Source organism: Macrobrachium nipponense, chromosome 24 (genome assembly GCF_015104395.2).
Source record: "Macrobrachium nipponense isolate FS-2020 chromosome 24, ASM1510439v2, whole genome shotgun sequence".
Taxonomy (NCBI): Eukaryota; Metazoa; Arthropoda; class Malacostraca; order Decapoda; family Palaemonidae; genus Macrobrachium; species Macrobrachium nipponense.
This window is the reverse complement of record NC_061091.1, coordinates 18,192,106-18,211,123: the sequence shown is the minus strand read 5'-3', so window position 1 is coordinate 18,211,123 and position 19,018 is coordinate 18,192,106. Positions and strand designations below refer to the sequence as shown.

The 19,018-nt window shown below is 38.5% G+C and overlaps 1 protein-coding gene across 1 annotated transcript in view; it reads left to right on the top strand.

Annotated features, from left to right (window-relative positions):
• LOC135205492 (ubiquitin carboxyl-terminal hydrolase 32-like) overlaps positions 1 to 19,018 on the top strand; it is a gene marked incomplete in the record, with an annotated part of 352,787 nt that overhangs the window by 161,739 nt on the left and 172,030 nt on the right. The window contains 3 exon segments of the mRNA XM_064236209.1: positions 7,763 to 7,909; positions 15,041 to 15,209; positions 15,721 to 15,884. Of these exon segments, the coding sequence (XP_064092279.1) occupies positions 7,763 to 7,909; positions 15,041 to 15,209; positions 15,721 to 15,884 (480 nt within the window).

The following is a 19,018-nucleotide window of genomic DNA, read 5'->3' as shown; positions in this document are numbered from 1 at the left end:
TTACTCCTGATTTGATTTTCGTGTTTTTTCATCGCTATTGATCTTCTAAGCCGGTTATTTTGGTGACATATTGGATCTTTGGTTTGGCATACTCTTTCGTGGACTGTTATTTGGACTTGGTTTTTGGATTTTTCTCACAATGTCGGATTCTAGCTTTACGGTTAGAAGACAGTGTGTAAATGAGGGATGCATGGTGAGGCTACCGAAAGCTTCGGTAGATCCTCACAGTTTGTAAGGGGTGTAGAATGAATGAATGCTCAATATCTAACACCTGTGATGAATGTATAGGTTTGAATGAGGAAGAATGGAAGAATTTAAATTCCTATTTAAGGAAATTGGATATGGATAGGGCTAGGAAGGCTTCCTCCAGAAGCTTAAGTAGGTCTTGTTCTAACGAGTCAATTAAATTAATTAAAAACACCTAACCTAAACCTGTATCTTCTTCCTCTTGTACTAAGACTGCAAATTCAGCAACGGAAATTGCAGATCTTAAAGCTGCACTGCAAAGGATGGAACGTCAAATGCTAACGTTACAAGGTAAGCACAGTGATAGTGATTTAAGTGTCCTTAGTGCAGTGGAGGGTGCGTCTGATCGGCTTCATTTCGCTCCCAGGCCTAGACCTCTTCCAAGCTCACAGGCCTAGAGGAGAAGGAATGTCAAAAGCCTTACGGAGGTTATGGAGAATCCCCACCGATCAGGCGTCCCCTCGGCAGATTCTGTGACGACCCGAACTGCCAAGGATCGCTATCGAAAAAGTATCCTAAAACAGTAGTGTTTTTCGTCTTCAGATTCTTCACCTAATGTAAGGGGCTGGAGCTCTGATGAACTGTCACGCCCCTTAAAAAGGAGTTGGAAGGCTCCAACTTTGAATTCAAGCCCTGAGCTTTTCTCCGATGGATCTCCATGCGAAAGGAAGAAAACCAAATTAATGCCTAAACGCAAATCGGAAGTCCCCTCCTCTTCTAGACCTCCTTCGCCTGAATCGGGAAAGGAAAAAGAATTGCTGCTGCAAAAATTCTACTAATGTACAGGAGCAGCTCTCCGCTTTAGTAGGAGTTTTTACGAAGGAGACTCCCAGAAAAAAGGACTCTTTCCTTCCGATAAAGAGAACTAAGGGAAGGAAAGAAGAATCTAACGTAAAAGTTGTGGATTCTACTTGGATGAGTATGAAGAATGCGCCAAAAGCGCCAACCTGGCGCATTGCGCCAGATGCGCTAGAAGCTCCATATGAGCCAGAAAGCGTCAGATGCGCCAGAAGCGCCAGGCCTGCGCAATGCGCCAGAAGCGCCACCCTGCTGAAATACGCCAGAAGCGCAAGGAGCCACGAGCGCCAACCTGGCGCAATGAGCCACGAGCGCCAACCGAGCGCAATGAGCCAGAAGCGCCATCCAGGCGCCAGAATGTACGGACTTCTTCCAAAAGACAGTTAGACCAGGAGGATTTGTCTAGCTTTCAGAAGGATAAGCCTTTACCTGACAGGGACTCTAGGTGCCGCACAGGCGGCCGTAGCCCTTGTCAGGATATGGGTGGTTCGTGGGAAAGAGATAGGAGAGGACATCCTTCCTCTGACAGGAGAGAAAGGTGCCACACAGGCGGCCGTCGCTCTTGCCAGGAGAAGGATAAGGTCGTGTTGCAGGATCAACCTATCTTTCGTAGGGACGCAAGTTGCCGCACAGGCGGTCGTCGTTCTTGCGAGAGTGGGGCAGATGTTGCAAGAGACCCATCTCCTATTGAAAATAAACAATCCTCTTCGGAAATGGAATTGGATTTGGAAGAAGTTTCGGAGTCGGAAGATCACTCGGCTCCAGGCTTGTCAGATTATAAGACGCTGGCAGCCCTCTTACTTCAAGAGTTTGGGGACTCTTTAAGCCCTACTGCCCCTCCTTCTCCGAGGTCTTTGTTTACAAGTACTAAGGTCTCGAAGTCATCATCTTTCATTAAGATGAAGCCAACCATTTCTATGAATAAGGCTCTCTGATTCGTAGGAAATTGGTTTAAATCCAAGGAGAAGGCGGGGAAGACCGTCTTTGCCTGCCCTCCTTCCAAACTTTCAGGAAAGAAGGGAATCTGGTACGAGACGGGCGAATCACTGGGTCTAGCTCTCCCTACCACTGCCGAAGCAGATTTTTCGAATCTGGTGGACTCTTCAAGGAGACAAGCCTTGTCATCGGCAAAGATCACATGGGGGACTTCTGAGATGGACCATCTCCTCAAGGGATTGTTTAATGTCTTAGAAGTTTTTAACTTCTTAGACTGGTCCCTTGGGGTGTTGGCCAAGAAGACTCAAGAGAATGAATCTCTTAGCCCAGAAGTCCTTTATAGTGTACTGTCCTGCATGGACAAAGCGGTTCAAGATGGATCAGGAGAGGTGGCCTCGCTTTTTGGAACTGGAATTCTGAAGAAGAGAGTCTTATTTAGTTCCTTTCTGACAAAAGCAGTTACTCCTATTCAGTGGTCATCTCTTCTTTATGCTCCTCTTTCGGACCAATTGTTTCCTGCACAACTAGTGAAGGACATATCTCATTCTTTGACAGAAAAGGCCACGCAAGATCTCTTGGCCCAATCTGCAAAGAAATCAAGGACCTCGGTTCCTGTAAAGAGAGAGAATCGTACTCCTCAACAGCCCTTTCGAGGGTAGACTCCTCTTCCGGACCGGACCCTCCTTTAAGAAGACGAAGGAATACAGAAGAGAGGTAGGTCTTCATTCAGACCTATCAAGAAAACAAAATGAGACACCAGTCCTTCAAGCACCGGTAGGAGCCAGACTTCGGAAATTTTCCGAAGAATGGACTCTGAGAGAGGCAGAAAGATGGTCCCTTTCAGTGGTAACGAAGGGATATATGATCCCCTTTCGAGACAGGCCTCCCTTGACAACGATCCCGAGGGAACTGTCATCCCAATACAGGGAGCCCTGCCAAAGAAGAAAGAAGCATTATTGCAACTGGTAGAACAGATTTGCAAAAAGGCAAAAAGGCCCATCGAAGTTGGTTTCGGGATCCGCATTCCCGAGGATTCTACAACCGTCTTTTTTCTGGTTCAGAAATCCTCGGGAATGGTGGAGACCGGTCCTGGATGTTGAGCGCGTTGAACGGATTTGTAGAGAACACAAAGTTCTCTATGGAAACATCGAAATCGGTTCTTGCGGCTCTTCGTCCAGGAGATTGGATGGTCTCCTTAGATCTACAGGATGCTTACTTTCATGTCCCCCTGCATCCATCATCGAAGAAATATCTTCGATTCATGATGCAGGGAAAAGTATTCCAATTCAGAGCCCTATGTTTCGGCCTGTCTACGGCCCCTCAAGTGTTCACGAGACTAATGACGAATGTTGCGAGATGGCTACATCTAGAAGGGATAAATATATCCCTTTATCTAGACGATTGGCTAATAAGAGACACAAAATCGGAACTACAGTGCTTGAAGGACTTGGAGAAGACTTTGGAGTTGACAAAATCTCTGGGACTACTCGTGAACCTCGAGAAATCACAATTGATCCCAGACAGAACATAGTCTATCTGGGATACAGATGGATTCTCGGGGTTTTCGGGTGTGTCCATCGCAAGAAGAATTGCTCGAGGCTTAGAAAAAATCTCGAACTTCTTAGGGAAAGAACGGACCTCGGCGAGGGAATGGCTCAGTCTGCTGGGGCACCCTTTCCTCGTTAGAGCAGTTCATTTCCCTAGGGAGATTAAATCTCAGACCTCTGCAGTTTTATCTCAGACAAATGTGGGAGTCAAAAGACAGGAGACCTGTCAGACTGTTTTCCCATTCAACAGGGATAAAATCCAACCTGAAGTGGTGGTTAACCCCATTAATAAAGAACGAAGGGGTGTCCCTCTTGATTCGGAAACCCTCACCGAGTGTTGTTTTCCGATGCCTCGGAAACAGTTGGGAGCAACACTGGGTCCAAAGGAAGTGGCGGGTACCTGGACCAAAGAACAGGCTACACATGCACATCAATGCGAAGGAACCTCCTGGCGATTCATCTAGCCCTGGAATACTTCGAAGCGGAAGTCAGAGGAGTGGCGGTAGTTCAAGTCAATTCCGACAATACCACAGCTCTGGCTTACATCCGGAATCAAGGGGGCACTCACTCTTTCTCACTGTACGAAATACCGAGAGATCTATTAACCTGGACAGAGGAACGGGCATAATTCTGCGGACAAGGTTTGTTCAAGGGGTAAAAAACCTAAGGGCAGACAGGTTGAGCAGAAAGAACCAGGTACTCCCGACCCAAAGAAAGTGGATGCTCCACTCAAGAAGCTCTGCAGACAAATGTGATCCCTCTGGGAAAGGACCCCCAGATTGACCTGTTTGCCACGTTCCTCTCCAGGAAGATAGACAACTTCTGCTCTCTAGAAGAAGATCCCAGAGCCACGGCGATCGATGCTTTCCTCATGGATTGGTCAGGCATAGACGCCTACGCCTTTCCCCCATTCAAATTGCTGGGGGAAGTACTAAGAAAGTTTGTGGCATCGGAGGGAACAAGACTAATTCTAATTGCTCCCTTCTGGCCTTCCCCGAAACTGGTTCACAGAGGTACTGAATGGACGGTGGACTTCCCCAGATCTCTACCAAACAGGACAGATCTGCTCAGACAACCCCACTTTGAGAGGTTCCACAAAACATCCAAAGTAAACTCTCCCTGACTGCCTTTCGACTATCAAAAGACTGGTCAGAGCGAGAGGCTTTTCAAAGAAAGTTGCAACTGCAATTGCTAGAGGCCGCAGAGCCTCTACCTTGCGGGTCTACCAATCGAAGTGGGAAGTTTTCCGTAGATGGTGTAGGTCGAAGAAGCTGTCCTCTTCCAATACCTCTGTGACCGAAATCGCGGATTTTCTCCTCTTCTTAAGAGAAGAGTCGAAATTGGCTGTATCCACTATCAAGGGATATAAGAGCATGCTCTCAGCTGTTTTTAGAAACAGAGGACTGAATTTGGAAAATAATAAGGATCTTCATGATCTCATCAGGTCTTTCGAGACTACTAAATTGAGATCTTCTATTCCCCCGAGTTGGAACCTTGACGTAGTCCTAAAATTCTTGATTTCGGACAGGTTCGAACCTCCAGATAAAATCTCATTCAGAGATCTTACTAGTAAATGCATATTCCTGTTGGCCCTCACAACTGCTAAGAGGATCAGTGAATTACATGCTTTGGACTCTCGGTGGGATTTAAAAAGACTCGGCTGTTATTTCTTTCCAGGATCTATTCCTAGCAAAGAATGAAAACCCTTCTAAACCATGGCCTAGAAGTTTTGAAGTCAAGGGACACTCTTCTCTAGTAGGTAGAGAGTTGGATCGGTCCCTTTGCCCAGTCAGGACCTTAAAGTTCTATTTAAAAAAGAAGAGACAGCTTCAGGGATGTCGACAAAGTCTTTGGTGTTCGGTAAGAAACCCCAAAAGACCTATGTCAAAGAATGCACTGGCGTTCTTTGTCAGAAATGTGATTACCGAAGCTCACAGGAATTGCCAAGAGAACTCTTTAAAGCTGCTGAGAGTAAAAGCTCACGAAGTCCGGGCTGTGGCAACTTCCCTTTCTTTCACTAAGAATATGTCCATGAGAAACATTTTAGCAGCAACTTATTGGAGGTGCAAATCGGTATTTGCATCCCACTATTTAAAGGATGTTAGAGTACATACGAAAAATGTTTTTCTCTTGGACCTTATGTATCAGCGGATACTATGCTGGGAAATGGAGCAGATGCTGATCCTTAATTTTGTTTTTTATGTTTTTAATGATTATTTGTAATATTGTTGTTGAGTTGTGGGTTTGCTTGAAAGGATGTTCGGGGATGACTCCTTTCAATCTTAGTACTAACCCCTATTAGGATCAGGTGATCGGGATTAGTGTCGTGCTCTATGATCATGCCAATAGGCAAGGTGTTTTGTCATGTAAGTGGATAGGACCCCATTGACAAAGATCCTAAGGTTCTGTCGCGTAAGTGGGTAAGACCCCTGTAACAGACCATCAAGAACTCTTAGCATGAGGTCACTACCTCGCTGAGGCTCTTGAAGCGATACAGGCTTCTAGGCAGTAGCCATGAAGTCTTTCGCTAACACAGGTAGGAATCAAGGTTTTTTATTTTTATTACCTACAACACATGTTGTTTCCTGTCTATTCAGTAAATAAGCTGTCTCTTACCCTCCGCCAAAGGTGCCAATCATTTAAGTATATATCTGACAGGTAAGTTGAATGCATAAAAAGGTTATTGTCATGATACAATAAAGTTTTATGCATACTTACCTGGCAGATATATACGGTTAATGGCCCACCCGACCTCCCCTCAGGAGACAGGTGGAAGAGAAAATCTGTCTTAGAAAACGGGAATGATTCCTATTCCCGCTACCAGCGGCGGGGCGGTAGATCACCTGACCTACCTGTAGAGTGTTCCGCGAAATTCGAATTTCTATCGGGGACGATGGAGTCTATAGCTAAGTATATATCTGCCAGGTAAGTATGCATAAAACTGTATTGTATCATGACAATAACATTTTGTGATCAATGCGAACATTGAACAGTCTTGTGAGGAACTGAAATTGTGCTAGTATTAATGGCAATTATGTCTTAAAATTGGTTTTCTCTCTTGATATTTCTCATTTCTTTGCCGATTTTAAGAAAACTTAATTGAGATTTCCTTGGTGGCTTTCCTGCAATACTGATGGGGTCATGTTTTTGTTAATTTCTTGTACAGTATAAGAAATCATAGTTTTTTAAGAGTTTGTATATGCATTTCCATATCCTTTTGTTGTGCAGTGTTATGAGTTATTGTGATCATACTTAGGTTTTGGAGGAATTGTTCATTTTTTTCCCTTTTCCTTTGTGAGATGTTGAAGGTTAAAGTATAATATTTAGGGTGCTGTCAGTAATTTTTTCTTTGCTTGAGTATATTAGTATTAATACCAACCATTTGCCATTCAGTCAAGTCATGGGAATGTCTGGTTTGATAAGTGTTCTAGACACTAAACTTGAACGTTGCTTATGTTGGAATTTTTGCATTTTAACTTCCAGTAGAAAGAATGTAAATCAGCTCAGTATTAGCGGCTTGTTTTATAAAACCATTTTCACTGTAGGAAGGTAATGCCATCAGTGCACCTCATGCAGTGTACTAAAGACGGTTTTCCTCTTGTTTACACTTTTCAAACCATTTTACACTAGATCAGTTTCCCTTTCAGCTCTGAGTGACCACATAATCCCAGCATTTGGCCATAGGCCTAAATTCTATTATCTATACATTCTATAAAACCATTTTATATATAATATTCAGTAAATGTCAGGTAAAGTAACACTATTAATTCTTGTAGAGTAGCTACATCTTTGTGTGTTTGCAGTCTTTCTCTGCCTGTATTATTTGTTAACAGTTATTTCACAGGGCCAAGTTTATACACCAAAAATTGATTTTTTTATTATACACTTGATGAATATGAAGAGATTGGAGGAGAAAAGTCCTCTTAAATTGAGGTAATTTTTAGAATATTTTAAGATAAGTTAGACTGTGTCTTATTTTAAAAATTTATTCATGTATCATCAGTAGAGAAGGCAGATACCCAAATTTCATCTAAAGTAAAACTCTGTTTTAGATTTAGACGTTTGTGTGTCTACCTAGACCACCAGTAAAGGAGTTATAAAATATATGCTTAAGTGTACAAAATGTGAAACTTGCTATAAAGATTTATTGCCATGTTTATAAGGTCCTGAAGATATTTTTTTTTATTTTTATATTCCAGTTGAGGAGAGGACAATATTAGAATTGAAGAAGCGACTACTGGAACTTGAAAGGTTCCTCACCAACAGGGAAGTTGGATCCTGAAACTCTTGTTCCTCTCATTTCCCCGCCTCTGCCTCCAATGTTGGCCAAAGGAGTTTTTAATGCCTTCGATGAAAATAGGGATAACCATATTGATTTTAAGGTAATTCTTTGTAAAAAATTTTTGTATAACAGGCGGCCCTTGGTTAGTGGCAGGGGTCCCGTTCCTGGCCGCCGACGCTGAGCAATTTTCAATTTTCAGTGCTAAGCTATTTTAAAGTCTACAGCCGCCGCACACCTTCTCTAAGAGCACTAGACCTGTTAACAGCGCCCTAGACCAGTCAACAGTGCTGTAATCCCGCAAAGGCGCAATAAGTAAAATTATATTTATGCAGTATAGTATAGAATTTACTGTTACAGTAGTACTGTACAGTACATTATAGTATTATAAATACTGTAAAGTGAAAAAAAGCCTACCTTCAATCCTTTGGGTGTCTGGTGAAGTATAATCCTTGTACAGTGGTACCTTGACTTACAAGTTTGATTCGTTCCATGGCTGAGCTTGTAGCTCAATTTCCTCGCATATCAAATCAATTTCCCCCATTGAAAATCCTTAGAATGCCCTTAATCCATTCCAACCCTCAAAATGCCACCCCAATATTTTTATGTTTCATGTTATTAAAAAGGAAAATACATTTCTAAATAACAAATATTGTATAAAAACAGTTGAAAGAGTATGTAACGATATAATATTTTATACAGTGTACAGGTAGCTATATTGTTCAAGTTATGATAATTCCTCTTATGATAATCCGATTTTACGAGAGAGACCAAATTACAGTAGCCTAACTTTATCCCATCTTCTAGTTAAGGAAGTTTAAAAACCGCAAAAGAGATTGATGAAAGTATGGTTTTAACGTTATATTTGTTGTGTAAACATGTACAGCCATGAACAACTGAACGAGAAACAACTTTTTTTTTAAGTACAACCGAATTGGATAACAACAACATCTGTTTGGCTTGTATTTCAGCCATCGTACTATAGTAAACAATTACCATAGTTGTTATAAATGAGGTTATGTAGAATAGGACTGAGATATCTTAATGCAATAATGTTATTTGCTATAGATCAAAGATCAATAGGGAATATACTGTTAAATTTAAACCTAGTTGTAGCTAAAGCTGAGGAAACTGTTAAAGCTGCTAATGACCATTATCGTGCATCGGCAACAAGGATAAAACTCCAGTAAATGTATGCCATCAAACATAACTGTAGATAAAATTGATATAAAATCATTTTAATCTAAACTACTGTGCTTGAAAGAACACATTTTACTGTTGGTTTCACACCGATAAAAGATAATGTAAGTTTGCATTACGATGACTTAAAGGAAAATTGTGAATTGAATTACATAATTTTTTACTCGATAAACATGCCGCCAATGTAATCTGTTAACAAAGAAAAAAAATTTAGTTCAAAATTAGATCTAGATATTTGTTCATGCTAACTAAAAGCAAGAAAATTTGCTCAGAATTGAGTTGAATGTGGCGAAGCAAACTCGTATTTGCCATCAGCTGATTTCCAAACCAAAACATTGACCGCTATGTTAGTACAGTAGTACCTCGAGACACAAAATTAATCTGTTCCGAGGCGCCCTTCGTATCATGAGGTTTTCGTATCTTGGACCACATTTTACATGTAAAATGGCTAATCCGTTCCAAGCCCTCCAAAAACACCCATCCCCAAATTATAATAAAGCTAAATTGACCTATAAAACAATGAAATACTACAACAATTTTGGACATTCAATACCTAAATTAATAACAAAATGCAAAATAACCTGTAAAAATAAAGTGTATTAGTGTTCATGGTATACAAGAAATACTGTACGTTAAAATTGTGGAAGCTTACCTTTTCGAGTGAGGCTCTCTACGAAAAAGTGGCGGCAGAGTAGGAGGACAAACGGCAGATATGTACACTTAACTTTACGAAACACATAAAAAAATGTCAGAAAAACAAACTAAACTTTACAAAACACATTAACAAAACTGTAACACTTAACTTTACAAAAAACTTAAAATAAAATTTATTTTTTATTTTTTTTTTATTTTTACATTTCTTTTTACTTTTTTATACTTTACGTAATTTCAATTTCTTCACCACCGAATGGATGCCAGTGTGTTTATGGAATTTATTGAACCACCCATGAGAAGCCTTGAACTCTGGAGTTGCCGTTGATGTCCCCTCTCCGCCGTCGTCCTCGGCTTGGGCAATCAAATCGCCGAAAATAGCGCTGGCCTTCTGGCAGATTGCCGTCTCAGTTATCGTATTGCCATCGATTTCTTTGTCCTCAATCCATACAAGAAGCAGCCTTTCCATTTCATTATGCACATGGCTCCTCTTGTTGGACAAAATAGTCACGCCCTTGGAAGGTGTAGCTGCTTTGATGGCTTCCTTCTGCTTAAGGATGGTGCCTATCGTCGACGGATTCCTTAGCAATCACACTCAACAGCAAGCCAGCTTCATACTTTATTATCATCTCCATTTTTGTCTCCATAGAAAGCATTCTCTTCTTTCTGTGAACTTCAGCAACTTTCTTGGGACCCATGACTATACTGTACGTAATTAAGTTATGTAGTACGTATACTAATTAGGTTCTCACACAACACGATAAAGTAGCACAACGAAATCACTAACGAATTTACGTTACTAAATGAAATCGTTGGACCGAACGAATGCCGCGTGCGTACGATAAAGATTCTGGTACGAAGTGGCTGAGTTAGGATAAGATCCATGATGGGAGGGATGCTGTCCAATAGGAAGAAAGTATCTCATGGCGTGGCTAGCATCAGGAACCAATGGGAGAGCAGGAGGATGGTGGCGAGTCTACTAGAACTAAGATGGCGGTGCGCGGCGTGAGTTTCAAAATTGTTATCAGGCGAATCTCAGACTTACAGAAACCTTTCGTATCTCGAAAACTTTTCGTATGTAGAGCCGTTAATTTTTTCGCATTGGCTTTCGTATCTCGAGTTTTTCGTGTATCTCGAGTTTTTCGTAAGTTGAGCCTTTCGTATCTCGAGGTACCACTGTAGTATATTTTATGATACAATAATACGAGAATACATACAATATTATTGGATACAGTGAAGTAATGCATAACTTTTTAAAAGATATATGGAAAAGATGCATATTTGCTTTTTCTTCTTTTCTTATCTTAATTTTCATCACTATGCCATCTATGTAGCAGTGGCATCTCAAGCTCATATGGTCATACCTCAATTTTTTGCTCGTGTAACAAAGCAAAAAATCAACCGAGTTGCAGTTTATTTTGTACTTCCATCCCATGGAAAAAACAAACAAATTGCAGTGTTGCAAAAATGAATGTATACGCAAGTTTTGTCTTAAAATCAATTTATGCAACAATTATAAATTTAATTTGTTATAAAAACGTGATTCAATGATATAAATAAAAATTTTATTATTCGGGTGCAACTGAACAACCTATTCTCTTCATCATGTGAAGGGCTGTTACAAAGACTTCAAATGGACATGTGTACTGCCACTGTATCATAGTTATGTACAAAAATTTAAAAAAATACCCTGCAGTACATTTTTCTTACACATTTTAAACATAAAAGAATGTGAAAAAACATCCTCTTATAACGCAGAGGACAGTTACAAAAGCTGCCTTAATTTGTATCATATTTATGTACAAAAATAAGAATACCCTATACTTACTATATTTTCATACACATTTTAAACATAAAAGCATGAACATTTATAAAATCGACACATCAGTCGCTAAATTTGCACTTTTTTAACTTGATATTTTCGGAAGAGCGGCGGGCAGCAGCAGACAAGAATGAACATGAAAAAACATCCTCTTTGATAATGTGGAGGGCAGTTTCAAAAACTACCTTTGTATCATATTTATGTACAGAAATAAAAATATCCTTTACCTAATATTGTCATTCACATTTTAAACATAAAAGCATGAACATTTATAAGTCGACACATTGATTGCTAAATTTGCACTTTTTAAACTATATTTTTGGAAGAGCATTAGGCGGTGGCATAGAGCAGCATCATGGGCATATAGTTTACTCTAATACCTATGTAATAACTCTCAATAAAATTTTTTAATATCATTTGCATAACCTTTACTATGGTCTGAACGGTATTTCTACAAGTGTATGTACTCTTTAGGCATAACGGCGCTTGCGTTGCTGTTAACCAAAAATTGTGCCGTAAAAATACCTTAAAATACTTTTTTTTTTAATGAATATTTTTGATGACCTCCGTAAAACCGATTTGACGCTAAGTGATTGCGCCGCTAATCGTGGGCCGCCTGGTTAAACTTATTAATAATAATGGTAGCATTACTGGTAGTAGTATATTAGTAGCAAGGTCTCCTTTTGTCCTAAGTATTATCTTCAGCATGATGTGCTTATTGTACAAAAATACACTATATATTTAAATTTGAAAGGAATCTCAGTAGTAAAGATATATGTAATTTAATGTTGGAGATTTGATACATTCATCAGGAAAGACCAATATTTACTGAAATTTTATTGGTAAATAGACTCCATTTCTGTATGCTATTTCATGCTCCAGTGGCATTTCTTATGGTTGGATATAACCCATTTTATGATTGTATTTTTATCATAAAATTTATCATAAGAGCTGGTTAAGCAATAACTAGATGTACATGTTTCAAGATCATTGACCTGATGAAAATAGTGTGCGTAGTTCATTTTTCAAGTTTTGTTGCTCCTTACTCTATGGAATATCCTGTCTTGTTTTATAAATTAATTGTAGACATTGTAGGTTTTCATTTGATGATTTTGCTTTGTAGGTGTTTTTGAAACGAAGAAATTAAATTTATTTTTTCTTTTACTGTTAACCCTCTTACGCCGATTGGACGTATTAAACGTCGAGTCAAAATGTCTCCTGTATGCCGATTAGACATATCATACGTTGGCTCAAAAAAGTTTTTTTAAAAATTCGCGGAAAAATACTTATAGGCCTACCAGCCGAAAACTTTTGTATCACGCGCCTTGGGGGATGCTGGGAGTTCACGGATCAAGGCGTTGTTTTGTTTACAATCGCTACGCAGGCGCGCAAGCGCGAATTTCTTTCTTATCGCACTAAAAAGTATCAGTGACACATCTCTGAAATTATTTCGTCACTTTGACATAATTTTTGCACCATTTTAAATTATCCTTTACATGAAGTATTATATATGAAAATGTGCGCAATTTCATGTAAAATACAACAAAAAAATACGCATGATTGTAGCTTTTATCAGTTTTGAAATATTTTCATATAAATAATGATAAGTGCCAAAATTTCAACCTTCGGTTCAACTTTGACTGTACAGAAATGGTCGAGAAACGCAATTTTAAGCTAAAATTCTTATATTATGTAATATTCAATCCTTTGCCTCATTTTGCAACAAATTGGACGTCTCTAGCACAATATTTCGATTTATGGTGAATTTATGAAAAAAACTTTTTTTCCTCACGTTCGTGCGATAACTCTTCCGATAAATTTTTTTGAATCTGCGATTGTCCTAATGGTTTTTGCACCATTTTAAATTTTCCATTACATAAAGTTTTATTTTAATATGGAAATGTGCGCAATTTCATGCACAATACAACAAAAAACAACCCATGGTTGTAGCTTTTATCAGTTTCGAAATATTTTCATATAAATGACATTTAAGTGCAAAAATTTCAACTTTCTGTCAACTTTGACTCTACCGAAATGGTCGAAAAACGCAATTGTAAGCTAAAACTCTATATTCTAGTAATATTCAATCATTTAACTTCATTTTGAAATGACTTGGAAGTTTCTAGCACAATATTTCGATTTATGGTGAATTTATGAAAAAAAAAAAAAAAATTTTCCTTACGTTCGCGCGGTAACTCTTCCGAAAAAATCAGAATTTTTTTGTGCGATTGTCGAAATGTTTGCACCATTTAAAATTAGCTGTTACATAAAGTTTTTATATATGAAAATGTGCGCAATTTCATGTAAAATACAACTAAAAATGATTGAAGGTTGTAGCTTTCCTCTTTATTCGAAATATTTGCATATAAATCACGATAAATAGAAAAAAACCACGTTCGGTCAAATTTACTCTACCGAAATAGTTGAAAAACGCAAATGTAAGCTAAAAATCTTACGGCCTAGTAATATTCAGTCATTTTTCTTCATTTTGAAACAAATTTGAAGTCTGTAAAACAATATTGTGATTCATGGTGAATTTTTGAAAATATATTTACCTTCACTCACGCGCCGATTCGCGGCCGTAAGTCTCCGAAATACGTACATCGCATTATCCTAATATTTGCTCCTTTTCATATTAGCCTTTTTATAGAGTTTCATTTATCAAAATGTGCGCAAATTCATGAAGAATACAATAAAAAATAATTGAAGGTTGTAGCTTTTTCCATCTCTGAAATATGTGCATATAAAAAAATATATATATAAAAATTTCGACATTCGGTCAAATTTAACTCGTCCGAAATGGTCGAAATCTGCAATTCTAATCTAAAACTCTTACAGTATCGTAATATTCAATCATTTGTCTTAATTTTGAAACAAATTGGAAGTCTCCAGAACAATATTTAGAATTACGGTGAATTTTTTGAAAATAACATTTTTTACGTCCGCGCGTTACGAATTCGTACATCATTTTGTGATAATATTTTTCCGGTGTTGCTTTCATTGTTTTACTATGTATTATATATCAAAAGGATTGAAATTTAGTGTACAATACAACGAAAAAAAAATTAACTCGTTAGCTTTGACCGTTTTTTGCACAGCGTGATTTGAATACAATTATCTATGAATTTTTTTTTTCGCTACCATATATCACATTATTTACATATGATAATGATATTATTTTTCATTTCTGATGATTGCATACTAAACTTCAGGCAATGACAAAAAAATGAGCCAAAAATGAACTCTTAATCTTCAAAACTAAGCGCGCTGTGATTTTTTTTTAAAATTATTTTTTCCGCTTCCGCGCTCACTCCAAACCGGCGCCGGCATACAGGAGAGGTTTTGATTTTTAGGGCTTCGGCGTAAGAGGGTTAAATATATTTTGGTGTATTTTGCCACAAGCCATTTTGTTCAACAGACTCTTCAACAGACAAAACATGAGTTTGTTCAACAGACATGACATCAGTTACATACAGTGTTTAATAGACAAGACAGTTTCTAATGGTAACTTTTGGAGGTTTGATTGTGTATAAGTTATTCTATCATTTTTTTCACTCTCAGGAAATGGCTTGTGGGATATCTGCTGCATGCCGTGGGCCACTGACAGAAAGGCAGAAGTTCTGCTTTAAGATATTTGACCGTGATAGGGATGGAAAGTTATCAAAGGAAGAACTGACAGCAATGATTCAAGCACTGTTACTTTTACATTATGAAGAACAAGAACATACAGGTTGGTATGAACTAAACAAGACTTCATTGCTTTGCTTGGCACAAATCTGTTTCAGATTTCAGTTTTCATAATTCTACAGTTAAAATATTAATTGATATTAGTTTATTTTTTTCATTTTGGTTTAATTTTGTTCAGTCTGCAATGGTTATTTTTCCAATATCTTTTTTCCACCAAAATTAATGCATTTTTTTTTTACCAGTGTGCTTGCTTTGTTTGGCATACCAAGTGACTAGTCCTTAATCTTGACAGTCATAAGAGCATGACAATTTAAACCCTTTAAATCCCAAAATTCTTTAGGATATATATAGGTTACGTATATTCTGCCATTTACCCACCATTGTGTAACTCTTGTTATATGAACAAAAAGAAAAAGTCTTGTGTATGCTATACCTTCATTTGATCAATTTTAGGATTGCTGAAAAATCTAGACTTGATATTTAAAAGGGTGCAGGGGGGAGGGGGGTAAATAGCATAAGTGTTATGAGGTCGACCTAAATCTCGTTCCAAGCAGATGATGTGTGCGTTGGCGTATCCTCAGACGATGTTGAAAAACTTGTTGGAGAGTTTCTCGAGAATCACGACCCTCACAAGTCTGGCTTTGTCACCCAAGAGGAGTATCTCATGTGGACCCTCCATAACCCTTTGTCTTCAGCATTGCTGGAAATTATATTTCAGGTTTGTGTCTCAACTTTTGATAATGTTATTCTATCTCAGTCTTACCGCAAATATTTTTAAAATGTTTTGATATACTACCAGGATTGAGGTTTCACCATGAAAAAGTAATAACATATTTTTATTTTCCTCAAAATAACAAGGAATATAGAATTGAAGAAAGGCACTTTTTAGGCATAGAACAAGAAAATAATGCTGCAAAGTTGACTGGAAAGTATATGCCCCAAGTGTGCGAGTTCCCAGTAATCAAAATTCTTAATATTTATAAGGCTCGAAAATTTAAAATGTCCTGATTTTAATGTTTGAAACATGTTTGTGTGATCTTTGTATTCAAGATATTACACCAGACATTTGATATATAAGCAAGTCATATATTAAGGGAAGCTTGCCAGTTAGGTGCTTTTTTTTATACAATGCATTCATTTAATTTCATAAGATTAAAGGTTTTTTCCATGATGAAAATGAACAGCTGGAGATAAGAACATTTTTGAGGGTTTGTATTTGTGTAGGAACAAATGACAAATGTTGAAAGTAATTTGTCTTTTTCTTAACATACAAACCTGAGGTCTTTACATAAAGGGCTCACTCTTACCACTCTCATTCTCTTATCTGACCCAAAAGGTAAACTGTGTAGAACTGAGTGCATATAGACTTGGTGGGCAGTGCTTCTTCCATACCATCGGTAGCTATTACTATAACCACCTAGCAAAAGTTTAAGGGGGCTTGCCGGAACCCCTATATGGTGGTATAGGGCAAAAAATGCAGTCATGAAAAAATTCATGGACCTTCATATGGCAATTGAGAATATGTATACAAAATATTTCGTCAAAATTCCTCTTACTTTCGTAGTTACAGGGTAATTAGTAAACATAACTCAATAAACCTAAGACATTCATCCGTACAAGAAAATGCAATATTTCTTCTGTTATCATAAATTTTTATAATCATTGTCAAAGAAATTGTGAGAAATGGCATCTGTAGAGATTCGTGGGTTGCAGAGGTGAGTATCAAGTTCAACCATGATCAGTAGGAGCACAGACTTCAAGTAGACTACACGTTCGTTCGAGTTTCACCTCTAACATTCGCTTGCTTTTTACATATGGTTATCTATGTTTCGGCAAGAATTTCATCATGCCAATGAGGAAAAGACAAGGAAAACATCTCGCTAACGTAAAGATGAAGAAAATTTGCTCTAATATGATTACAGAATATCATAATATATGCGATATTAGCGTAGTTAGTGAAGAGAGAGAGGGAGGGTTGCGTAGTAGTAAGTAAAACGCGCCCGTCTTGCCTGAAGCACACGTCACACTGTCCCCACCAAGGCTACGATCTTTGAGCAAAGGGATCCTAATTTATGATAAATAACATAGTTTTGGTTTATTTATACCCAAAAAGGAATATGAAATTCATAATAATCATGATTTATTAACATTGTCTTTGTAAAAAGAGAGTACAACTTCAAATTTCACCTCTTGACATTCTCTTGCATTTACGTTTGTTTATTTTTGTTTCGGCAAGAATTTCATCATGCCAAAGCGGAAAATACAAGGAAAACATCTAGCTAACATACAGAAGAAGAAAATTCACTGTAATATGCCAAGAGAGAGAGAGAGAGAGAGAGAGAGAGAGAGAGAGAGAGAGAGAGAGAGAGAGAGAGACCTTACAGACCTTCATCTTGTTCGGGTTGCCCCAGGTCCCTCAGTGTGAGGCACTCTAATGTCTACCAGAGAGTTGCTAGCTACATCTTCCGGTATATTTTGCATCTTCCAAATCTTGGATGGTCTGGGATGCAGTTTAGATATTTGTCGAGCTTATTCTTAAACACATCTACGCTCACTCCTGATATATTCCTCAGATGAGCTGGCAACGCATTGAATAGACGCTGCATTATCGATGCTGGTGCGTAGTGGATTAATGTCCTGTGTGCTTTCCTTATTTTTCCTGGTATAGTTTTGGGCACTATTATCTACCTCTGCTTGCTCTTTCTGATATTTTTAGTGTTCCATATTTTCTGCTATTCCTTCTATCTGTTTCCATGCCTGAATTATCATGTAGCGTTCTCTTCTCCTTTCTAGACTATATAATTTTAAGAATTGTAGCCTTTCCCAGTAGTCTAGGTCCTTAACTTCTTCTATTCTAGCTGTAAAGGACCTTTGTACACTCTCTATTTGTGCAATATCCTTTTGATAGTGTGGGTACCATATCATATTGCAATATTCAAGTGGACTACGAACATATGTTTTATAAAGCATAATCATGTGTTCAGCTTTTCTTGTTTTGAAGTGCCGTAACAACATTCCCATTTTTGCTTTACATTTGTTCATACACGAAACAAACCTCTGGTCTTAACATTAGGATTTACTAGCGCCAAGCTGGAAACCGGTAGAATTAAAATTACACTTGTGAGATCCAGGGACTAATGGCATCTATACCAGGTCACGGGGCATGTATACCCAGAATGCCCACGGCTACCTGTGACCCATCAGTTATTTTCCTACCGCCTTTAAGATAAGACGTGTTACTGTCTATCTCATTTAAAGAAAGCCGTTTTTTCAGTTGCCCGTTCTTTATCCATTTCATTTTTTATTTTTTATTCATTCTTTTCTTTCTCCAAGTGTGATCAGTGTGTGGTAAGAGTGTAATATACGTGGTATGATGGAGAATTTTGCCTCAACATCGGGATCGTCTACCGCTTCGAAGAGGAGACAAAGGAAATGCCCAGGAGTCAGTGGCTTCCCTTGTTCTAGGTTCCTAACCTCGGTGTCGACGGATCCTCATCCAACGTGTAGTAGGTGCAGGGAAAACGTATGTACGGTTACTAATCCGTGTTCTGTTTGTCGCGGTTGGTCGGTGGAACAGTGGAAGAAGTTCTATGGGAAAAGCCAATACAAAAGAAAGGGGGTGACGCCATCTTTGATGACCAAACCTTACCGGCTTCTTTTGTATCGGTAATAAACCAGGCTGCTCCATATGTTTCTCCACCTGCTTTTGAATTGTCTCATACCCCTGCGGTTTCTCCTAGCGGTTCTGTATCGGAAACGTCAGGAGGGCCTTGGTAATTTTATGAATAATTTTGCACTCTCCTTTGTTCCCAGCAAGTAGAGGGTGAGATCCGCCATCTTTGTTCCAGGCTC